The sequence below is a fragment of the Saccopteryx bilineata genome, chromosome 4 (genome assembly GCF_036850765.1).
Source record: "Saccopteryx bilineata isolate mSacBil1 chromosome 4, mSacBil1_pri_phased_curated, whole genome shotgun sequence".
Taxonomy (NCBI): domain Eukaryota; kingdom Metazoa; phylum Chordata; class Mammalia; order Chiroptera; family Emballonuridae; genus Saccopteryx; species Saccopteryx bilineata.
In genome coordinates, this window is record NC_089493.1 from 37,180,864 (window position 1) to 37,206,821 (window position 25,958).

The 25,958-nt window shown below is 38.3% G+C and overlaps 1 protein-coding gene across 2 annotated transcripts in view; it reads left to right on the top strand.

Annotated features, from left to right (window-relative positions):
- SGPP1 (sphingosine-1-phosphate phosphatase 1) overlaps nucleotides 1-23,836 on the top strand; it is a 56,012-nt gene extending 32,176 nt beyond the window's left edge. Inside the window, exons 2-3 of one of the 2 annotated variants that reach the window (XM_066274259.1) lie at nucleotides 6,983-7,072; nucleotides 21,143-23,836. In XM_066274259.1, the coding sequence (XP_066130356.1) occupies nucleotides 6,983-7,072; nucleotides 21,143-21,694 (642 nt within the window). In that variant the 3' untranslated portion in view covers nucleotides 21,695-23,836. The remainder of the gene's footprint in view (nucleotides 1-6,982; nucleotides 7,073-21,142) is intronic. The other variant, XM_066274260.1, reaches the window with a different exon arrangement.
- Nucleotides 23,837-25,958: the final 2,122 nt, after the last annotated feature.

A 25,958-nucleotide genomic window follows, 5' to 3' on the forward strand; every position in this document is an offset into this window, starting at 1 on the left:
CTGAGGGGGTACTGAGTCAAAAGTTTTGCTATGTTCCCTTTTACGGTTTTAGGATTTCAGCTTTCTGGAATGCTCCTTCTTGGGGCAGGGTGACCAGCTTCCTGGAACTCTTCTGCCTCAGGGGCGATTATCCAGTAAGTAAGGGTGAGGTCAGGCAGCCAGGTGGGACAACAAAAGGGCAGTTGGAATTTTCTGGTAAATTCATATATCTATCAGTTCCACTTATTTATGCATCCATTGGTTGATTCTTGTATGTGCCCTGACAGGGAATTGAATGATGCTCTATTTTTGACACTTTCTTTGTGACTGCTGTGCTGATTACAATTGAAATTGAGGTATATTTTGAAGGTATAGTTGATACAGTTAATGGATTGGATGATACACATGATTTAAGGAAGTCAAAGATAACAGCATGATGAATGGAACAATAGAGAAGTCACTTACTGGGAAAGAGGTATCTATAGGAGTAGCTGGTCAGATGAGGGGATGGAAGAGAGATCAGGAGTTCAGATTTGGTCATGTTACATTTAAGATGCCTATAAGGCATTTAAGTGGAATCAGCAAATTGATAGTTAGGTATACAAATCTGGAATTTAGTAGAGATTCTGGCTAGAGACAGGAATTTGAGTTATGGACATGTGGATTATATGTAATTCCTGAGATCATTAAGGAAGTGAGTATAGATTGAGAAATGAAGTCTCCTTAGAACTAAGCCCTGGGGCACAATAATACTGAGTATTTTGTGAAGAAAAAGGGAACTAACAAAAGATAACTAAATGGAGTGGTCTGTGTGTATTTTCTATATTGTTGATAAATTATAGTATTTCTTGGGAAAGGATAAATTACATATCCTTGGGATTCTGCATAAATTATAATATTTTGAGAGATTCTGCATATATCTGTTTTCCTTCCAGTTATATCTAAATGAGGGTAGTGATTCTAAATTTGTTTTTAGAGACAGTTTAATATAAAATTAAAAGTAGATACAATTTGAATATTCTTAAATACAAGGGGGGCAAAGGTACGTGTACAGTTGTAGGTACACGAAAGTTTATTCTTGTATTATTATTTATTAACTATTATTTTCCATACAAACAACTGTAAGCTTATTTTTGCCTCATCCTGTAGCAACAAATGTGACAGGTGAGGTCATTATTTTTTAATTGAATTTATTGGGGTTACACTGGTTACCATAATTATACAGGTTTCAGTAGCCCAATTCTGTAACATCTCTGTACATGAATCTGTTAAGTATAATTCTCCCCACCCTATATGATCCCACTTTTGCATTATTTTATCTAGTTTATCTAGTTTTTATTTCCTGTAGTCATTAAATTTATGGTCTTTTTTTTCTTACTCTGCTTAGAATTAAATAATATTCTCTTAGCTTTGGTACTTTGTGATTCAGAATTCTGTTATTCAATGTGGAGTAAATATGAGTCATGTAGACAGAATTGGACTAGATATACCTCCAAATATGCTTCTTTAAAGAAAAAGAAAACAACTAGAGCAGCGGTTCTCAACCTGGCGACCCCTGTGTTTTGGTCGTTCGACCCCCGCCGGGGTCGCAATCCACAGGTTGAGAACCACCACTGAACTAGAGAAATAGTCTGTACAGACTAATAGCTGAAAAACATCAATCAGTAAGAATAAAAGACTCATTCTTTTTCTCAACTAGGCACCTTACCCCAGTGGAGTCTAAAGGTGCTCTGGAATAGGGGAAAGGGCAATAAGAAAGCTTGTCGTTTCTTCCTTAGCCTCGGTACCTAGTTTGATTGAATTACCAGCTCTCCCATTTAAACACCTTTAACCACTAAACCTGAATTAATGTGGATTGAGTTGTTAAATTCAGTTTTATTGTCCCTACCCCAAAATTCTCCTTTTCCCCTATCTTCAGCTCTAGCTTTTGAGACTTTATAAATGATTTTTTCTTCACTCTTTTGTATACAAATAATTTCCATCAATAACTTTGTACATTTTTCTTCCTTATTGGGTCTAAGTTAAAAAAGAGAAAAAAGAGGCTAGCATAGGGGAGTTTCTGGGTTGTTGTTGCTTACTTCTTTTGCTCTGCTTTGCTATTAGCAGTTTTATTAAAAATTAACAGAAAAATTAAACAGGCCTGACTGCCTGATACAGAGAGAGAACCCACTGTTCTCTCTGACCTAGATTATACCAACAGCCTTCTAACTGGTCTTCCTGTTTCCACCCTTGATCCCTTATTGCTAATTACAACATGACAGCCATCATGACACTGCTCTGCTCAAAACCCTGTAATAGCTCTCCATTTAATTCACAATGAAGGTCACATTTCTTACATTAGCCTCTAGGCCTCTGCTTACTGTAGCCCCATTACCTCTCTCACCTCTCCTCCCACTTGCTTTCTATGATCTGGCCACACTAGCCGCCTTGCCAGTCACATTTCCTCATTAGAGACTTTGTTTTACTTGATCCCCTTGCCTGGCATATGTTCTCCCCTTGGATATTTCTTTGACTAATTATCTCATCTCTATTTAACCTTGCTTCAAATCTCAGCTCCTCAATAAAGTCTGCATTGGACTGTTTTACCCTGCCCATGCACACTCCCAAACTCTTGATTCTATTTCTGTTACTGTTTTAATTATGAGGCTTGATTGTGCTCTGGGAATGACTTAACCCCCAAATCTCAGTGCTCCAACAAAACTTATTTCTCATTTGTGCTGCAACTTCATTATGGGTTAGAAAACAGCTCTGTTCTACTTAGAATCTCAAGAACACAGGCTGATGGAAGTTTGTCCATCTTGTGATGCATCTCCTGGTTCCGTTGTCATGCACGTGGCTTCTAGGGTCACATCTGTAGGGAAAAGAGTTCATACACTGATTGAAAGTGGCATAAGTCACATTTTCCCTGCTCACTGGCCAAAAGTAGTCACTTGGTTCCCAATCTAACTTTAGGTGAACCTTAAAATGTCGGAGGAGCATAAGGAATATTTGATGAACATTTAATGTTTCTTCTGTAAGGTATTTTTTCCCCTCCGAGGAAGAAGGAAGGGGCTGGAGCCACGAAGTGAGGAATAATAAAAGGCTTTATTGAGTACAGAGCGCTTCACGCCTGATGAGGTTCCCTGGCCCTGGGGACAGAGAGGCCAGGGAAGTCGCATGGAGTGACCCACGTGAGGGATATTTAAAGAGTCCCATCTAGGGTGGTCAAGCTAATATGACGTGGTGAAATCTCACTGGCTGATGGACAATCGCTTTTTCCCAAGGACTCCTGGGAAGTTTCTTTTGATGCGCTTGGCTGTAGGTGGTTCTAGCTAAGTTCCTGGGCCTGGGTTCCTCACGTGACTGTCCCATTACCGACCACCCCACATCTTCTTTTATTTCTCCATAGTACTTACTATGTTTGTAAAATTTATATATCATGTATGTATATATATTACATATTTTTATGTGTACTATTTAGTACCTTCCCCACAGCAAGAATGTAAGGTTATTCTGCTGAATTATCGGCGTTCATGCTGTCTGTCACCACTTCAACCAAATAATAGAGACAATGATTGACTCCTTATGGGCACTTTATTCAGAAGGCCAGCAATCTGAGGAGGTGGGAGTTATATATCCTACCAGGTGTCTCAACCTCCTGTCTTGAGCAACCTTTTTATAAGGGAAGGAAAGGGGTATGTAAGGGTTTTGGAATTTCAAGGGATAGTTAATTACATCATGGTCAAATTGAATTGGATCACAGTCAGGGGGTGTTCATCCTTGGAGCACAAGGGATATTTGCAGATCTCCTGGGGCACAAAAGTGGATTACTTGCAGTCCCTGGGGCACAAAGGTAGATTGCTTGCAGATCTGGTTAAGTCCTGTAGGCCCATTCATGTATCCTGGTTCCTGGAACAAAGCTTTTACTTTCTTTTATTAATACTTAGAGACAGAGAGACAGACTCCCACATGTGCCTGATCGGGATCCACCCACTAAGCCCCCTACAGGATGATGCTCTGCCCATCTGGGGCTGCTGCACTATTGCTCAGCAACCAAGCTATTTCAGTGCCTGAGGTGAGGCCATGGAGTCATCCTCAGCAGCCGGGGCCAACTTGCTCCTATCTAGCCATGGCTGCAGGAGGGGGAGAGAGAGAGAGAGAGAGAGAGAGAGAGAGAGAGAGAGAGAGGATAAGGGATGGAGAAGCAGATGGTTTCTTCTCCTATGTGCCCTGACTGGGAATTGATCCTTGGACATCAACACACTGGGCCAACACTGTACTACTGTGCTAACTTGCCAGGGCCAAAGCTTTTACTTTTGCTAACCATTAAGCTTATTGATTATAACTAAAGCCACTCAAGCTAAAAATTTTTTTTTAATTTAATTTTTATTTATTTATTTATTTTTACAGAGACAGTCAGAGAGGGATAAACAGGGACAGACAGACAGGAACAGAGAGAGATGAGAAGCATCAATCATTAGTTTTTCATCGCACGTTGCAACACCTTAGTTGTTCATTGATTGCTTTCTCATACGTGCCTTGACCGCAGGCCTTCAGCAGACCGAGTAACTCCTTGCTGGAGCCAGTGACCTTGGGTTCAAGCTGGTGGGCTTTTTTTGCTTAAACCCAGATGAGCCCGCGCTCAAGCTGGCGACCTCGGAGTCTCGAACCTGGGTCGTCTGCATCTCAGTCCGACGCTCTATCCACTGCGCCACTGCCTGGTCAGGCTCAAGCTAAAATTTTAACTCTTGAGTTCCCCATATCACTACTAGAAAACAACACTACTTACAATGTCTTGTACACAGCCATTGCTTATGGTGTTCCTGATATTTGTAGTATCCTCCACCTTTTTGTCCTGTACTTATTCCTTCTTTTCTCTAAAGACTAACTCCACTTATCTTTCAGGGCATCCTGAATCTTGCTTAATCGGGGAGGCTGTGTTAGCATCCTTAAACTAAGTTAAATCCCCATTCCTTTTAGTATGCTCCTCATTATATAGTTACATTTTGTTTGCGCCATTAACCAAGTTCCTCATGAACATGGGAAAATAGCTGGAAAACTAGGTACAACTTAGAAAAGAAACTATGAGGATCTGAACAAGGGCAGTATTAGTATGATGGAGAAGAGATGACAGGATCAAGAAATATTAAGAAGGTAAAATCAGCCAAACTTGGTTATTGGTTGCATACGAGGGATGAGAAAGGAGTCAAAGATAATTTATGTTTATCATTTAGATCAGGGGTCTCAAACTCGCTGCCCGCCGAACAATTTTGTGCGGCCCGCAGACTAATCCACGAAGTTCAAAATATTTTGGATAAAATTAAGTAAGCCTAAGGGGCCTACTTGTATTTTTCATTTCTCTAGCATCCTAGCTAGATATTAGCTTAGTTAACAGCAGTTGTGATGCGAACTACAGTTTCTGGTCATTTTGTGACACTGAGTAAACTGCATGTACGATTGTGCTTGTTGTACTGATTTTTTTTTTGTTTTCAACTGCAGTGAGAAAAGTGTTGCGTAACAGTTGCCTTTTGTAGACCTAGTGCGGCCCGCGGAACGGCTGTGATCTTGCTCTGCGGCCCACATGCTGAGTTGAGTTTGAGACCCCTGATTTAGATTGTTGTATTATGATGTTTTGGAATGAAATAGGGGATGTGAGAGGATTGGCTAGAAGGATGAGTTCAGCTTGAGGTATTGTTAGTTTAACTCTATAGAGATCTTGAGGCGGTTGTGGGGAAAGCGTGGTAAGTAAAGGTTAAAAAATAAGATAAAGTGAGGCTGCAAATAACTACTAACGCAGTGGTTCTCAACCTTTCTAATGCCGTGACCCCACAATACAGTTCCTCATGTTGCGGTGACCTCAAACCAAAAAATAATTTTGGTGGCTACTTCATAACTGTAATTTTGCTACAGTTATGATTCGGAATGTAAATACCTGATGTGCATTATGTATTTTCCGATGGCTTTAGCGACCCTGCTGGGGTCGTGACCCACAGGTTGAGAACCGCTGTACTAAGGGATGAGTTCTTATTTATACCAAAGTTTAAGGAACAAGCAGCAGATAACACTCTTGTGGGAAACAGGAAAAAATAGATGGTTGAAAGGGAACCAGGAGAGTGTGATGTTATAAAAATCAGGGGAGTGGTGGGCCATGTTAAGTGCAATAGAAAAGTCAAATGAAAATAACTGTACTAAATCTTTGCCTTATTCTTACAACCCTATTCAACTTCCTTTTTTCAGCACCACACTTTTTGTTGAACTACCTTGGCTTCAAATTCTTGAGAAATATGAAGTGAGGTACAAACTGCCTCAAATATGTCCCCCTTTTCTTTATAAATTTACCACTGCGCCTGTCCACCCTTTCTTTCTCTAATGTCAGAAGATTCAAAGCCAACTCATAAACTGATGCCAATGATACCAAGACTTACCTACATTTTGTTTTTCTTTTTCATGGCCTACTACTCCCAGTATTCCACCAAAATTTTTCTCAATAAGGTTACCATTTGAAATTTTAGTGGTGGAGCAGAAGTGGAAAACAAATTACAAGGTGTTAGATATTGAATACAAAATGGGGAAATATCAATAAGAATTGCGGATAGTGGGTACTAATGGAAGTGAGAGGAAGGTAATGCTCTATGTGCCTCCCCAGGGAAGTGAAGACCCAGATTCAGGTACTATTCCAGGGGAACTTTCATTTCGTAGCCATATTAAAAGTATGTTGTCTACCTGTTTTGTTTTTTTCCTCTGTAGCATGTGGGTGATTGAATCTTTACTGTAGAAGAAAAATGGGTCAGTTCCCACAATCAAGAGTGTGGAAACATAAGAGTTCATTCACTTGTTCATTTCATGTAAAAGTATTTCTTGAATGTCTCTGCTGTGGGCCATGTTTAGGGTTAGTGCTGGGACTGCATTGGGGAATAAAAGCCATAGCTCTTGGGTTTTTGGCGGGAATTTTACAGTGATTTGTTTTTAATTTGCTTATTTCTATTAAGCCTAATTATTTAATTTTACCTTCTTTCCCCTTTAGTATCCTCTTATATATGGACTGATTCTTATTCCCTGCTGGAGTTCCCTAGTTTGCCTAAGTAGAATTTACATGGGCATGCACTCCATTCTGGTAAGAAAACTGTTGTGTTTATAGTGCTTTTTTTCCCCTGAAAGTAACAGGCAATTTAATAATTTTTAATCATTTGTAAACTTACATGAAACCTAAATGAGATGTATTTTGCAAAAATGTCAACATGATACTTTGTAAAGTTTTAACATACTAATCGTGTAGTTCATAAAAAGTGTTGTCAGCATCCCAGTAACCAGGTGTTACGCTCTGAATAACACTGCTCCCTTCTTTCAGTCTCGGTTTTATTTTTCTTCTCACTCTTCCATGCCTCTTCTAACAGTGAGTCAAAACCCAAATGTGAACACAGAAGCCAGGGAGAGCTCTACTGATTAAAGAAGACCCATTAACTAGAAACTGAAAAGCACTTAAACTATTTTGATACCTCTTGTACTTACATATTAAACTCGAGTTTTCTTCTCTTTCCCAACAGTGTTTTTGGGCTCACAGAAGATGTTTTATTTTAAGAAAGCAATTCCACTTCAAAAGCAGCAACAGAGGGACCGTGCTTTCTTTCAGCTACATCTCACTTCCCTTCCTTTATCCCTATTGACATTCCCTTAGTCATCTCTAACCAGATTACTGCAACAGCTTCTTCATAGGTAGTCCTCTTTCCGGTCTGACACCGTTCCATGCTGAGTTCAGTCTCTCATTATAGTATACTTCTCACAACAAACTATGATGCCGTGCTGAATGACTTTACATTTCCTCAAACGCAAAGGGTGTTTCTTACCTCCATACTTTTAGTATTGCTATAACCTCTGCATGAAATGCCCTTTACTTGTCTTAGCCTACCTAACCTATCCATTCTTCAAGATTAAAAAAAGTCCTCTCCTAAAAGCCTTATCTTTCCCACCTTTCCTTCCTTAAAACTGGGTAACCCTTCTCCCAGAGCCCCCCCCCTTTTTTAAATATGAAAGTGGGGGTGTCCCTCCCAGACCTGCTGAATCAGCAGGGAGAGAGAGAGAGAGAAAGAAAGAGAGAGAGAGAGACAGGAACATCCATCTGTTCCTGTATGTGCCCTGACCCGGGATCAAACCAACAACCTCTGTGCTTCAGGATGATCCTCTGAACCAGCTATCTGGCCAGGGCTCCCAGAGCCTTTTGAGCATAATTCTGGCATAGCACTTATCCTAAACTAAAAATGCTTTTTTTTTCTTATCTGGAACCCTCCACTAGACAATAAATAACATGAAAAAAGTAACTATGTTTTCTCTCTCTATCCCTTACATCTAATAAGACATTCTGTGAACACATTATATATTATATTATAGGTAAAAGGTCAGAAAAAAGGTGGAGATATATGAGCTAATTCACAGATTCCAAAATTTTCTAATGAATTACATTGGATTTTTCTTGTCCTTAACAACTTTCTCTTTTAGAATTTTCTACTCATAAAAACATCTCATTAGCTTTTGTCCTTGCTGTAGGAATACGGGCTTCCTATTTCTTACTTAGATTGTTTGCTTTCAGCAGCTACCACTTCACAAGTAAACTTTCAGAGGTTCCAAATATGACTTTAATAAGCAAATTATTTGTTTGACTTTTTATAATTATTTATATTAATACAAGTTGTGAATTTATATACAATTCTTTTGTATTAATCTCTAGTAACTTTATAATGAGGCTAAGTATCACAGTCCTATATCAAATATAATATTTGTCACAAGAAAATGTTTTTTTATCCATTTCTGTGCCCTGTTAGAGTTACTCCCTTCTACTACCAGAAGTTAGTGATATTGCCTGACCGGTGGTGGCACAGTGGATACAGCATTGAGCTGGGACTCAGAGGGCCCTGGTTCAAAACCCTGAGCTCACTGATTTGAGTGCAACATCATCAACGTGATCCCAAGGTCAAGATTGCTGCCTTAGCTTGACCAGGCAGTGGCGCAGTGGATAGAGTGTTGGACTGGGATGCGGAGGACCCAGGTTCAAGACCCCAAGGTCACCAGCTTGAGCGTGGGCTCGTCTGGTTTGAGCAGAAAAAGCTCACCAGCTTGAGCCCAAGGTCGCTGGTTCGAGCAAGGGGTTACTCGGTCTGCTGAAGGCCCGCGGTCAAGTCACATATGAGAAAGCAATCAATGAACAACTAAGGTGTCGCAACAAAAAACTGATAATTGATGCTTCTCATCTCTCTCCGTTCCTGTCTGTCCCTGTCTATTCCTTTCTCTGACTCTCTCTCTGTCCCTGTAAAAAGAGAGAGAGAGAGATATTGCTGTCTTAAAGCCCAAGGATGCGGGCATGAGCCCTCCATCAAGGCACATTGAAAAGCAATCAATGAACAACTAAAGTGAAGCAACTATGAGATGATGCTTTTCATCTCTCCTCCTTCCTCTCTCTCACTCTCTCTCTGTCTCTCATCAAAAAAAAGTTAGCAATATTACTTTAAAAAACTTTCAGCCTGACCGGGCAGTGGCGCAGTGGATAGAGTGTCTGACTGGGATGCGGAGGACCCAGGTTTGAGACCCCAAAGTAGCCAGCTTGAGCATGGGCTCATCTGGTTTGAGCAAGGCTCACCAGCTTGAGCCCAAGGTCGCTCGCTTGAGCAAAGGGTCACTCAGTCTGCTGTAGCCCCCCCCCCCCCCCCCGCCGCCCTGTCAAGGCACATGAGAAAGCAATCAATGAATAGCTAAGGTGCCACAATGAAGAACTGATGCATCTCTCTCCCTTCCTGTCTGTCCCTCTCTCTGACTCTCTCTGTCACAAAATAAATAAATAAATAAAATTAAAATGCTTTTAAAAAATTATAAAAAAACAAAACTTTCAAATGGTTATGCATATTTGAGTAATAAAAAAAAAGAATCCTTAATATTTCTTGAAGGAAACGATATGAAATAATTTTATCTATATCTAGCTTCATTATCATCATACAAGAAGTAATAAGAATCTGATTATAGTTAATATATAATCTCAAAGATGCTGCTCTTAAAACAAAAAGAAATATTTAGTGGATTGTAGTGGATTGGTCAAATATTCAAGCTGAGTTTAGTTCATTCAAGCTGGGAGGGAGGGAAAGAGAAGCAGATAGTTTCTTCTCCTGTGTGCCCAGACTGACCAGGAATCAAACCTGGGACATCTATTCCCCTGGCCGACACTCTATCCACTGAACCACTGGCCAGGGCCTTGAACTATTTTCTTAATCATAGTTTGTTTCTTCACTGTTTATTGTGAAGTTGGTATGGAACTATAGGCAGAGTGCACCCTAGAAGTTGCTAATAGGTGCTTAGATACCATATTATCTAAGCAGGTATCATCATTAAGAAGAGAATTCTAATGTGTTCTAAATAATTTATAATGAACACTTTATTCAGTATTTACCATATGCTTTGTTATCGTTGCAACACGGAGAGTAACAGCTTTATTTATTTTTAGTATACACCTACTTTCCTAAATTAGTTTTCTTTATCCCTAGGAAAGTAGAGGAAAGTTACTACATCCATTTTCTTCCTGTATTTGTTATCAAACCTAGCTCTCAAAATTTAATTTCTTTAAACACAAGCTATTTTCAAGTTACTAGACTGAATACTTGTCAAATTACTTTTGTTTCTATATTAATAAAATTATGAATATGTTGTAATTACATCTACCCATAATTATACTAAAAGTTTGTATGTCTATATATGGAAATGCTTTTTAGAAAGGGATTGTGAGATTATAAAATAGTCTGCACCTCTAACCCGTTTTTTTTTTTTTTTTTTTGTATTTTCTGAAGCTGGAAATGGGGAGAGACAGTCAGACTCCCGCATGCGCCCGACCGGGATCCACCCGGCACACCCACCAGGGGCGATGCTCTGCCCACCAGGGGGCGATGCTCTGCCCCTCCGGGGCATCGCTCTGTCGCGACCAGAGCCACTCTAGCACCTGGGGCAGAGGCCAAGGAGCCATCCCCAGCGCCCGGGCCATCTTTGCTCCAATGGAGCCTTGGCTGCGGGAGGGGAAGAGAGAGACAGAGAGGAAGGAGGGGGGGAGGTGGAGAAGCAAATGGGCGCTTCTCCTATGTGCCCTGGCCGGGAATCGAACGCGGGTCCCCCGCACGCCAGGCCGACGCTCTACCGCTGAGCCAACCGGCCAGGGCTCTAACCCATTTTTATAACAAGAAATTAAAATAAAATCAACCTAACTAAAAATACCATGAAAACATTTCATAGAGAAAGATCTAGGACAGTAAACACTAAGAGTTTTAATAGAGGTGAGTTTTAACAGTGGTTATTCCTGGATAATAACTATTTGTTACTGTTTATCTGTATTATCTTAAGTTTTCTATAGTGAGCATGTATTAAGTTGGAATTTTATTATTAAGGATAGATTTTGAAAATTTTATCTTAAAGAAAATCAAACAGTCCATTTCAACAATACATTTTATTGCAAACCCTGTTTGTATCACTGGCATATTAAAATTAGAAGCCATACACCTGAAATATATCATATTATAATTAAGAGAAAAATACCACTAGAGGACAACTAGAGTTCTAAATTATAGTCCTGGCTAATGACCAGTCTCTCTTGTTCTATTTCTTCATCAGGAAAAATATAAAGGAGAAAATTTCAGATTTAATTACATAATAAATCTTTATTGAATTCATGGCATTTGGTATCTTCTACCATAAGTTTGATGATAACCCTGAATGTTCCAGAGCATAAAAATTTTAATTAATAAGTACCTAAAATTATTTGCTAAATTTTTTTAAGAAAAATTTGCTACTTTGAGTTCTTTGTTACCTTTAGCATTAATAATCTTTTTTTGTGGGTTGTTTTTTTTTTTGGTATTTTTCCCAAGTTAGAAGCGGGGAGGCAGTCAGACAGACTCCCGCCTGTGCCCAACTGGGATCCACCTGGCATGCCCACCAGGGGGAGATGCTCTGTTGGGGATGGAGCCTTTCTAGCATCTGAGGTGGAGGCCATAGAGCCATCCTCAGCACCCAGGCCAACTTTGCTCCAGTGGAGCCTTGGCTGCAGAAGGGAAGAGAGAGACAGAGAGGAAGGAAAGGAGGGAGGGTGGAGAAGTAGATGGGCGCTTCTCCTGTGTGCCCTGGCTGGGAATCGAACTTGGGACTTCCACACACTGGGCCAACACTGTATATTTTTTATTGCACATTGTACTATAGTGCTTAAAAGCACTTAATTATACATTTTAATTTATACATTAAATATCCCAATGGTAGCCACTGTTTTTATGTGTTGAACTTGATCAGTCATTTCTTCTGGTTTTGTTGCATGGAAGTTTACTATGCCCTTACTGTCCAGGGTAATATCATAAACAATAACTGAATCAGAGAAGGAAGAACCGGTTGACTCTGTAAATAGAGTGTGAACCCAGTGTATGGATGTCCCAGGTTCACTTCCCTGTCAGGGAACACAGGAAAAGTGACCATCTGTTTCTCTCTCATTCTCTCTCCTCCTTTCCCTCTTCTCAGTAGCTTTACTGGCTGGAGTGTAGGCCCGAGGTGCTGAGGATGGCTCAGTCCCAAGGTCAGCCCCAGACTGGGGTTACTGGGTGGATGCCAGTCAGGGTGCATGTGGCGTCTATCTCCTCTCCTCTCACTTGGGGAAAAAAAAGGGAAACAGATTTATATTAAGTCTTACAGAATTCTAAGTTTAATATTCATGGAGATACACAAAAAAATAGAGTACAAGAAATATTAGATGTTTTATGTCATATTGAAATATATTCTAAAAATATAATTGATGTGTTATTTTAAAGAATTCTTAATGTAAAAGTTAAACAAAATGGCTTAAAATATAATTGATTAATTTTTTCATTTTTAAGGTATTATAAAAAAAGTTACAGAAGTGAACATGTATTTATATCTATAGTATGAAAATAACTCTAATTTAAAAAAAATAGCTACCTTTAGAGCTATCAACCCTTCTTTCACATATCCTTAGAGTAAATATATATGGTTTTATGTAAATAACTTATCAGTCATTTTCTTAAAACATATAACTTGGTACATATGGTGATGAGAATTATAAGGCTCAAAACATTTTCACAATAGTATATAACTTAAAATTTTGTCCTGGGGAGCAAAAATCCTGTGGTTGCTCCTTGAGATTTCTGCCTGCCTGCCTTTCCTTCTCTTTTCTATTCTTTTTTCTTTTCTTCCTCTTTCTTTCTTTCTTTCTTTCTTTCTTTCTTTCTTTCTTTCTTTCTTTCTTTCTTTCTTTCTTTCTTTCTCTCTCTCTCTCTCTCTCTCTCTCTCTCTCTCTCTCTCTTTTTTTTTGTATTTCTCTGAAGCTAGAAACAGGGAGAGACAGTCAGACAGACTCCCCCATGCGCCCGACCGGGATCCACCCGGCACGCCCACCAGGGGCAACGCTCTGCCCACCAGGGGGCGATGCTCTGCCCCTCCGGGGCGTCGCTCTGTTGTGACCAGAGCCACTCTAGCGCCTGGGGCAGAGGCCAAGGAGCCATTCCTAGCGCCCGGGCCATCTTTGCTCCAATGGAGCCTTGGCTGCGGGAGGGGAAGAGAGAGACAGAGAGGAAGGAGAGGGGGAGGGGTGGAGAAGCAGATGGGCACTTCTCCTGTGTTCCCTGGCCGGGAATCGAACCCGGGACTTCTGCACGCCAGGCCGATGCTCTACCACTGAGCCAACTGGCCAGGGCCTCTTTCTTCCTTCCCTTCCCCTTCCCCTTCCCCTTCCCCTTTCTTTCCCCTCCCTCCCTCCCTCCCTCCCTCCCTCCCTCCCTCCCTCCCTCCCTCCTTCCTTCCTTTCCTTCTTCTCTCTTTCTCTCTTTTTCTTTCTCTCTCTCTCTTTCTTTCTATCTCTATTTGAGGAAGGTAGGAGAGAGATGAGAAACATCAACTCATAGTAGCTTCACTTTAATTGTTCATTGATTGGTTTTCATATGTACCTTGGGGGAGGGAGCCATTGAACCCTTGCTCAATGATCCCATGCTGAAGCCAGCAACCCCACACTCAAGCTGACAAGCCCCCTGCTCAAGGCAACAAGCCTGCGCTCTTGCTGGTGACCTCAGGGTTCAAACTATGGCTCTCAGTGTCCCAGGCTGACGCTCAATCCACTGCACCCACCTCCAGTTAGGCAAGAGACCTCTGCCTTTAATTGCAAATTAGGGAAGAAAGCACATGATAGCAAACAAAGGAACATAATCTCATAAAAGTGAAATTATTTGGCAATTAGGAGTTTTTTGAAAAGTGAAGAATAGAGTTTGACAGTCATATAATTAGAGATCTCCATATTCTAAAGTATGGTCAGAGTTTGGTTTCCTAGTGGAATCTGAGTAATTGCATTAAAATTAAGTTAACCAGAATTTTTTGGTAACTATTAGTGTGTTTTAGGAACTTTTCATGCAAGACCTCATGTTAAAAGAAAATGAGTTGAAAATTTAATTTCTTTTTACTCTCAGTATTTAATACCTAATTCTGAGAATATTCCTTTTTTTTCGCCATATCACAGTGGTTGTGAGGATTAAATGTTAATTATTACAACAATGTTTTTAGTACAGAAAATATCATTATTCCCTGAAAATGTCTTTAGCCTAAGTGTCAGAAATTATGTTTGGCCTGACCTGTGGTAGCACAGTAGATAAAAACGTTGACCTAGAATGCTAGGGTTACTAGTTCAAACCCCTGGGCTTGCCTGGTCAAGGCATATATGGGAGTTGATGCTTCCTGCTCCTCCCCTCTTTTCTATCTCTCTGTCCTCTCTCTACAAAATGAATAAATAAAAATCCTAAAAACAAAAAGGAATTTGTTGATCTATTTCTTACAGAGTTGTCAGGCAAAATGTAATGGGTCTAAAGAATTACTTTAACCAAGTATTCATTGCATGCTTACTGTGTGCCAGACACTGGATATATATGTATAAGTAATATAAAGTCTTTGCTTTTGAGAAATCACAGTCTAAATACTAATATGTAATATAAATATATAATGCAGCAATTGTCAAGTGGGACTACACTATAGAATTACTGGGGAGCTTTTTTTTTTGTGACAGAGACAGAGAGAGGGACAGATAGGGACAGATAGACAGGAAGGGAGAGAGATGAGAAGCATCAATTCTTCATTGTGGCACCTTAATTGTTCATTGATTGCTTTCTCATATGAGCCTTGACCGGGGAGCTACAGCTGAGTAACCCCTTGCTCAAGCCAGGGACCTTGGGCTCAACCTGGTGAGCCTGCTCAAACCAGATGAGCCCGCGCTCAAGCTGGCAACCTCGGGGTTTCGAACCTGGGTCCTCTGCATCCTAGTCTGATGCTTTATTCACTGCGCCACCGCCTGGTCAGGCAGGATTACTGGGGAGCTTTTGAAAATACTGATGCCCCATTCCCACTTCAATTCAAGTAAATCAGAATCTCTGAGGATTGGCCCAGGCAACAATATTTTTGATATGTTCCCTGAGTGATTTTAATGGGCAGCAAGAGTTGTGAACCTTCGGTTCTCTGGGAGAAATAAGCAAGCAAAGAAAAGGAAAACAATGTGTTAACTGCTGTAGCAGGTATATAGAAGATGCTAAGGAAGCAGAGAAGCAGAAGTTTATTATTATAGAGTAGGAGGGGAGTGTTTATGGAGGAAATAGATGCCTGGGCAGAATCTCAAAGGATATTTAATAGTTTGCCTAAAATATAGGTGGAAAAGGTAATTCCAAAAGAAGAGAAAATTGAGTCTATACATTTATTATGGAATCTGGGATCTGGAATTGAAGCTTCATGATAGGCAGAAGCTAGATATGAACAACTTTATGTGTCCTTTTAAGAACTTTGAATACACCAGTGGTATTTATTGCCTTAGTTGACACTTTCAGAAACATTTTGTTAATTGATTATGTCTTTCCTGGACCTACTATAAAAGGAGTCACTTGCCTGACCAGGTGGTGGCACAGTGGGTAGAGCGTTAGACTGGGATGCAGAGGACCCAGGTTCGAGACCCCGAGGTCGCCAGCTTGAACGCGGGCTCATCTGATTTGAGCAAAAGCCCACCAGCTTGAACCCAAGGTTGCTGGCTCCAGCAAGGGGTTGCTTGGTCTGCTGAAGGCCGTGGTCAAGGCACGTATGAGAAAGCAATCAATGAACAACTAAGGTGTTGCAACGCGCAATGAAAAACTAATGATCGATGCTTCTCATCTCTCTCCGTTCCTGTCTGTCTGTCCCTGTCTATCCCTCTCTCTGACTCACTATGTCTCTGTAAAAAAAATTAAATAAATAAATAAATAAAGGAGTCACTTATATGAAATAATTAAAATTTTTAATTACCTTCATATTGTAGAATAGGAAAATATCAGTGAGAACTTGTTTTGTATAGAAATATTTTTCTAATATGTATAATACAATAATTGTTGAAAAACAGTAAAGATTATTCATCTATAAGTAACTTACTGAATTTTGTTAAAATAGATTAAACAAATTCCAGTAAAGGATTCATTCTTTCATTCATTATACAAATATTTGAATATCTACAATATACTAAGCTACTTGTAGGTACTAAATACAGTTTTGATGAACAAAATATAGTCTATTTCCTCAAAAAATGTTAATTGAATATCAAATTCTTAGTCTGTTTAGTAATTGTCTGTATTTCTATAGCTGTTCTTAAGTGAAGAGGGGAGATACAGAGACAGACTCCACATGTACCCTGACCAGGGTCCACCTGGCAACCACTGTCTGGGACTGCTGCTCAGATCAACTAAGCTATCTGTCATCAGTGCCTGGGGCCAATGCTGAAACCAGTTGAGCCACTGGCTGCAAGAGGGGAAGACAGAGAGAAGGGGGAGAGGGAGGGGAAGAGAAGCAAGCAGATGGTCATTTCTCATGTGTGTCCTGACCGGGGATCAAACCCAGGACATCCACATGCTAGGCCAGTGCTTTACCCACAGAGCAGACCAGCCAGGGCCAAACTTTCTGAATAGCACTGTTTTATGATTTTGCATCAGGGAAGGCTTTCTTAAACAAGAACACTGATAAATATGACATTAAAATTAGAACTTATGTTCATCAAAAGATGCCATAAAGAAAATGAAAAGGCAAGCCACAAATTCCAAAAAGATGTTTACAACACATATTATTGATAGATTTTATTAATAGAGGGTTTATATGAAAACTATATAAAGAAACTATGTAAATCAGCAAGAAGAAACTTCAAAGGAACACTTGCCCAAAAGACACAAATATATACATTGTATAGAAAAGGAATAGCCTATAGACTTAGGAAAAAATAACAATCAGGAAAATGCAGTGATATGTGGAATATAAATTTCTGCAAACATTTACTATCTTCTAAAATTGAGCAGGCACTATTCTAAGATTCTGCCATTCTATTCCTAGGCCTATATCCTAGAGAAACACTTGCAGACCCACACCAGGGAACATCAAAAGAAAAATAATAGCATTGTTTATAATACTTAAGAATACATATCAATTAAGAATACATACCAATTAATATATACCAATTAATTAATACTTAAGAATACATAACCAATTAAGTATTCAAGTTCAACCATAACCAATGAACTAATCCAAAACCTGTAAAGAACCTACATGATCCTCAGTGGCAAAATGGATAAATTGTATAATCACACAAAAAAATATTACACAGTTGTGAAAGTGAATAACCGACAACTACATACAATGAATGAATCTTAAAACTTAATATACATATTTAGTGTTAAATGAAAATCAAAGGATACTGCATACTCTTATGACATTTTTATAAAGCTCAGAAAGAAGCAAAACTAGATAATATTTTGTTTGAAGATATGTAGTAAAACAGTTTTTAAAAACGTGTTTATTTAGTTGAAACTTAGGGTTATAATGGTCTCTAGGAAGGATGCAGTGATAGAATTGGGAGATGGCATACCAGTGGATTTAACGTGCTGTTATAAAGTAATATTATAGTTCTTTTGGAGGGCATTGATTTCATAGATATAACTTTTAAGTTCATATACACTCCATATATCTTTATGTATCAAGTATCACATAATATGAATTATAAGAGAAAAACATTAAGAAACTAGTCTGCTTTACTGTGTTGAATGATGTTGACTGACCATTGTTATGGGTTGCATAAAGTAAGGTTACCAACTCTTTTTTTTTTTTTTTTTTTTTTTTACAGAGAGAGAGAGGGACAGACAGACAGGAATGGAGAGAGATGAGAAGCATCAATCATTAGCTTTTTGTTGCAACACCATAGTTGTGCATTGATTGCTTTCTCATATGTGCCTTGACTGTGGGGCTACAGCAGACCGAGTAACCCCTTGCTTGAGCCAGCGACCTTGGGTCCAAGCTGGTGAGCTTTGCTCAAACCAGATGAGCCCGCACTCAAGCTGACAACCCCGGGGTCTCGAACCTGGGTCCTCCTCATCCCAGTCCAACACTCTATCCACTGCGCCTCCGCCTGGTCAGGCGGTTACCAACTTCTTTACCATGAAAAGGAGGACAAAAATAAATTGAAGAAAACAGTATTGTAAATAAAAGAAACATTTTATTCATTGCAACAATAATACACTATAATATGATAAATGCATAATAAAAACATTTGTAATATTTTACATTGTCATTACGCTTACATGCCTATTAATTTTTAATAACTAAGAAAAAAGTACTCATTTAGATACAGATATATCACATCACATGCAATGGATTGACTATGCATCGATTGAACACGGACATTTACAGATTAGTCTTCCAATATAAAAAACGAGGACACTTTTTGAGGGAGGACGGAACTTACAAAAGAAGGACTGTCCTCCCTAAAGGAGGACGATTAGTCATCTTACTAAAGATAACTAGTATGAAAAGAGTGGTTTCAGTGTAGTGATGAATTTAGAAAAAACAGGAACTGAGGAATGAGAGGCAGTGATATAAACAACTCTTGATAAAATTTTCAGTTATAGGCCCTGGCTGGTTGGCTCAGCGGTAGAGTGGCGGCCTGGCGTGCAGGAGTCCTGGGTTCGACTCCCGGCCAGGGCACACAGGAGAAGCGCCCATGCTTCTCCACCCCTCCCCCTCTCCTTCCTCTCTGTCTCTCTCTTCCCCTCCTGTAGCCGAGGCTCCATTGGAGCAAAGATGGCCCAAGTGCTGGGGACGGCTCTGTGGCCTCTGCCTCAGGCGCTAGAATGGCTCTGGATGCAACAGAGCGACGCCCCAGAGGGGCAGAACATCGCCCCTTGGTGGGCATGCTGGGTGGATCCCGGTCGGGTGCATGCGGGAGTCTGTCTGACTGCCTTCCCGTTTCCAGCTTTGGAAAAATGGAAAAAAAATTTTTTTTCAGTTATAGAGAGTAGATCCCAGGAGTTTCATTTTGTTTTAAGGTGGAAATTCTGAAAGTTTTGTTCATGTCTGAATAATCCAGAAACAAACGTTCTTATAATAATAGCTTTGTTTTCTCCAGTAAATCATTTTCTTTACCTACCCAAATTTTCTTTTCTTTCTTTTTTTTTTTTTTTACAGAGACAGAGAGAGAGTCAGAGTGAGGGATAGACAGGGACAGACAGACAGGAACGGAGAGACGAGAAGCATCAATCATTAGTTTTTCGTTGCGCATTGCGCAACACCTTAGTTGTTCATTGATTGCTTTCTCATATGTGCCTTGACCGTGGGCCTTCAGCAGACCGAGTAGCCCCTTGCTCGAACCAGTGACCTTGAGTCCAGCTGGCAAGCTTTTTGCTCAAGCCAGATGAGCCCGCACTAAAACTGGCAACCTTGGGGTCTCAAACCTGGGTCTTCCGCATCCCAGTCTGATGCTCTATCCACTGTGCCACCGCCTGGTCAGGCTACCCAAATTTTCTTGCCTAAAACTAAGAGTCATCTTTGATCCCTTTCTCTTTTGCTTCTTTCCTACAATCTGTCACCAAGTTGATGTTGTCGACCTAAACGTTAAAATAGTTTATTAAATCCATCTGTGTGCTTTTCTTCATGTAGATATGAACCCTGTCTAGAGTGAACCACTGCAGTAGCCTCCCCCCAGTGTCTCCAGTGGTCTCCTGTCTCTTCCTCTACGATACATCTGCTACATAGCAGATGGAGTGGTGCATTCTTATTTCGGTAGCTCCTTATCACTTTTGAAATAAAATTTAAACTTCCTACCTAGTCTATAAAGGCCCTGCAGGACTTGGCCTCTGCTTATCTCTGACTTCACACCACATCTCTTTCCTTTGCTCACTACGAGTCACACAGGATTTCTCTCAGTTCCTTGAACTCACGAGTCACGCAGGATTTCTCTCAGTTCCTTGAACTCACGAGGCTCTTTTCTGCCTCAAGCTCTTAACACTTAGTATTCCCTCTACCTCGAATGCTTTTCCTTAGATCTAAAGTTAGGGCTGACTCCTTTTCGGAATCACGTGTCCTCTGCTCGAGTGTCACCTCCTCAGTCAGGTTTCCATAATCACTCTAATAGGGTCTTTCATCAGACTGTCCCACTGTCCTGTTTTAGTTTTCTTCCTAACACGTATAACTATCTAAAATTGTAATGTTTATCTATTTTTTTACGTAATTACAGGGTTATTATCAGTCTTTCCCACTATAATGTAAGCTCTATGACAGCAGGATTCTTGTAATTTTTTAGGCAATGTATCCTCAGTTCCGAAAATAATGCCAGGCACATGTAGGTACTCAATAAATATTTGTTCAGTGAATGAATGAATGTACAAATGAATGAGAAAACTACCCACACTTTGTATCCTCTTTAATTATGGATTATAAAAATAAAGACTGTATCTTTGAAAATTAAGTATATTCTTTTTCCCATAAATCAAAACTACACAATTTAAGCATTTTTAATTGTTCAGGATTTGAATATAAATCTGTGTGTAGTTATATATATATATATAATATATATTTACTTATATAAACTTTTTTTTACTTATATAAACTTTTAACTTACATTGTAAATTCGTTTCTAAAAGGATAGAATATGAAAACAGTTAATTATTAATAAATATTTTTTATCATTAAAACAGTTTTTAGTCCTTATTATATGGCCAGTTAGTACAGTTTACTTTGAGAATGTGACATATTTTTAAATTTGTATCTATTAACATTTGAGATATGAAATATATATATATATTTTAATACCAAAAATTGTATTATACTAAACAACTCTACTTTTCTCTTTTCCCAGGATATTGTTGCTGGGTTCCTGTATACCATTTTAATCTTAACTATCTTCTATCCATGGGTGGACCAGATTGACAACTTCAACCAGACTCACAAATACGCTCCATTAATCATCATTGGGCTTCATTTAGCCTTGGGGATCTTTTCTTTTACTCTTGACACCTGGAGTACCTCCCGAGGAGACACAGCTGAGATTCTAGGAAGTGGTGCTGGAATTGCATGTGGATCTCATGTTGCTTATTACATGGGTCTAAAGTTAGATCCTTCTCTGGATATGTTACCTTTAGTTAGGCCCCCCATTACTGTGACTCTGTTTGGAAAAGCCATGTTGCGGATCCTTATAGGGATGGTATTTGTACTAATAGTCAGAGATATAATGAAAAGGATCACAATTCCATTAGCCTGTAAAATCTTCAGTATACCATGTGATGATGTTCGAAGAGCAAGACAGCACATGGAAGTGGAACTTCCTTATCGGTACCTTACCTATGGAATGGTTGGTTTCTCCATCACATTTTTGGTTCCTTACCTATTTTTCTTTATTGGTTTCTCTTGATGGAAAAATGTTGTTATGACAAGAAAGAAAAGTTTCAGTTACTGATATCTAAAAATATATTCTACTTAAAAGCCAAATCAGTTAGGCTTTTGCAGAAATTTAACTTAAATGATTAAATAAATTATAGAGTCAGTGCATTTTATACCATTGCACAACCAGATACTGTTTTAGGTGAGCTGAGCTATTTCAACACTGAGAAAATGATTAAGTATTCATTTAGACTGTTCATGTAATACAGGGGTCTCAAACTCGCAGCCCGCGGGCCCGAGTTTGAGACCCCTGATGTAATATTTGGGAAGTTTTGTGCAGTTATGGATTCAAGATATATAATATATATTAAGGTACATAATATAATTATGTATCTAATATATGTTATATGAAATAATATAGCTAATTTTTTTAACTGGGGGGTGTATTATAAAATCAGTAATATGCAACAGTTGTGTCTGTATATTTGAACTTAATACAGGCATGTTGTTATTAACAGATATATTTAATGTTTATTTACTATGGGAGCCATTTCCTAATTAAAATGCATAATTACTAGACCTGAATTCATATGCTACCATATACTGATTTATGCCTCATTTTACACTGCCATCATGTTACCCATGATGTTGAACATGGGAGGCATTTTTAATGGACCAAATTTTCAGAAATTACTTTTTGCATCCATTTTTTTTTCTAGTTCTGTATACTATGTTGAATGTAATTTATTCGTAGTTGTTCTGGACATCAGTTTAATAATTCAGGTACTGAATTTTATTTCTTGCTAATTGTGCCTTTCTGTTGCTGTATTAAGAAATGCCATGTATACTGTGATATAAAAATAATATGCTAACTTAACTTACATATAATCGGGCAAATGTTTTTAAAATCTGTCAAGCTAACAGGGCTAGAAGTTACAACACCTCAATTCTTTAGCCTTTGTTTAGAAAGAAATGTGGAATGGGCTAAACTTTCTCACTTATTTATTGGGAAACTAAATGGATAAGTATTTCCATTTTTGTAGGTATTTTTCTGTGCATTGTAAGTTATAGGAACAAGATATATTTTTTGTACATTGTCTTGATTGTTTATACTGCAGATAGATGTTTCCAGTTAATGGAAGAGTAATTGAAATTTATAGATGGGACAATGCACAAGCTTCCTGTGTAAACTGTTTTTCTAAGTTTATTTGGAAAGGATTTGGTTTAGCAGCTACCCTTCAAAACCCACTTATTAGCCACTTAAGGTAAATTATAAAATCTAAAAATATCAGTATTCAGATCCTATTATTTTTTCAATTTTTTTATTTTCAGTGGAAATTTTAGGTATGTTATTAAACTATTCTTTATTCGTCTGTGCCTTTATATTTTGAAGTGTAACTATAATTAGGTTAACATTGAGTTTGTTTATAGTAAGCTTTTCATAAAGGAGAGAATTAACTTTCCATATAGATGAGCATCAGGTATGGAATTACTTTAGTGCAATATCTGTCTTATTATTCAGAAGCATCACTTCAGATGTTTCTATTCTGGGCAGTATAACTCTTTGAGCTCATATTTTTATAATACTGATTGAGAATTTAGGGACATGGTAATTTTTACCAGTACTGAATCTGATCATTTTAATGAAGCAACTAAATTGGAACCTTTACCTCTGAAAAAGAAACCAAGGCACTTGGGAACATAATTGGTACTTTGGAAAATGTGCAAAGAACTTTTCTTTCAAAATGTGTTGAATGAATTAAATTTTAGGGACTATTTCCTATAATTTGGGGCTATACTATCTTATTAATTTTTATATCTAGCTTTAAAATTATTTGAAAATAATTCTGTTTGTGTTTTATTATTTTCTGTTCAATGATAGTTCCATGCTAAATATATTTAAAAATAAAAGCCAAATTCAGTATTGCAGGGTGTTTTGTTTTGTTTGCTTTCTATGCATTTGTCTCTGCATTATCTGGTAGAGAATTATAAAATGTATGTGTAGAATTCTCAGTTCTACTAGGCTTTTCCTCTGAAGCATTTTATTCAAAATCAGCATCCTGTTTTCAATAATAAAAGACACTAAAGAAATTCTTTAAGGCTCAAGCTAACTTTGGGCTCCATTTATGAACATTCTGACATTGTACTTTTAGTACAATGTCAAAAAAGTTTTTTAATATTTCTTGAAAAAACTTCTGTATAAAACATGTTTCAGTAAAATCTGTGGCCAGCAGTAGGTGGTTGACTGCTAATCCATTATTTCAGGAATTAATCATAATACTAGGAACAGGTACTTTTTCAAGCAGAATGAACATGGATATTTCATTTTGTAATTTCAAATGCCATGCTATGTGAAATGCAAAAATCATGTCTTCCAGAGCCTCATTCATTATAAGACTTAATATCAACCAGTGCTACTTCAGGTTTACATAATTTTATTTACTAGATTTCTTTATAAGTAGTTTTTAATTATCTTTCAAAGACAAAAATTAATTCAATGATACGAGTATAACTTAAAGGCAAATTTTCACAAGACATTTGGTAAAGTATAGTATGTAAATACTAAAATGTTTTCATTTTAAATATACAATCACAATTTTGTACGGCAAAGATTTTTTTTTTTTTATTGCCAAAGCAGTTCTTGTTAACAAAGAATGTTCAGTCTAGATTTGAAAATGAAACTAATCTGGACATCAGTAGGTTCAATTTTTAAAATTCAACTTGACAGTTGAATTTGTTTTTCTGAAGGGAGCTTTTGTTGTTGCTAAGAAGATATTTTGAGAAAGGGAAGAGGTAATAGTTTGAGAAAGAGTAATTGAACAGAGCCTGCTGGATATTCTGTCAGATTTTGGTCATGTTCTTTCAGTTTCTTCTATTGTATATATAAATGAAGAAGAAAAAACTTTACACTTGAATTTTAATTGTGGTTACATAAGCTGTAAATAGTACAATGAAAATAAGTCTAACACACTGAGTGTAAAGGCTGTTTGAGAAAACATTTTTAAGTTCAGCAGACCACTACAGCTTCTTATACAACATTTCTTCTGTGTGAGACAGAGGTGGGAAAATTCAAAGAAAAATAAATGTTTTTTAAAATAAAAATGTCTATGGAAATAAACACTAATGAGCTGGTATTTCCTAATTTGTCCTTTTTCCTTTAATCATCTTTAGTCCTGTATGTTGCATTTCCATGGATGTCTAAAATGCCCAGCCTTCGCACTACAAACAGCAGGATATGACAGAATATCTACTTGTTTTTTAAGTGGGTTTCCCCCCATTTTCCAAAATCCAAATGAATTTTAAAATTGCTTTATGACCTATACAAACAGATTGTATCATGCATGATATTTGCAGCATCATTAGGTCTATTTTCGTCCTTAAATGTCATGAAATCCATTATCTCAGGTTTTAAAAGTTCATACATTTATCAACAGACTCACAGAAACAAAACTGGGTTATCAAAGGGGAGGGAGTATGGGGATGGTCAAAAGAAAGGTGAAGGGAAATATAGTCAGTAATATTGCGATAACTTTGCACACTAACAGATGGTTACTAGACTTAGTATGGTGAGCGTTTCATAAAGTATGTAAATATCAAATTACTCTATGGTACACCTGAAGCCAATATAATGTATGCCAATTATACTTTTTTTTTAAGTGAGAGGAAGGGAGATAGACTTCTGCATGCACCCCACCGGGATCCACCCAGCAATCTTGTATAGGGATGATGCTTGAATCAACTGAGTTAGTTTTAGTGCCTGAGACTGAGGCTCAGAACAACTGAGTTATCCTCAGCACCCACGCTTGAACCAGTTGAGCTACTTACTGGCTGTGTTAGGGGGAAAGAGAGAGAAGGGGGAGAGGAAGGGGAAGAGAAGCAGATGGTCACTTCTCATGTGTGCCGTGACTGGAGATCAAACCAGGAAGGGAATGTCCATACTCCAGGCCAACACTATCCATTGAGCCAACCAGCCAGGGCCCCAACTATTTAAAAAAATTTTTCTAAACTTACCTATTATGTGGTTTGCAATATTTGATATAATACATATTTTTAAGTTTCCTTTGTTCTATAATGACATTTTCTTAGGAGCTATAAAATGGATTCTTTTTTTAAATTTTAATTGCAATAGTACTACTTCTTCAGATTTGAGGTTTATCACTTGTTCTAAATTAGAGGTTCTCATAACTGAAGTCCATTGTGGCACATATTAACCCTGTGATTGTCTTACTTGTGTGTGGCACATATTAACCCTGTAATCATCTTACTTGTGTGTTTTTAAATTGTTTGGTCTTCAT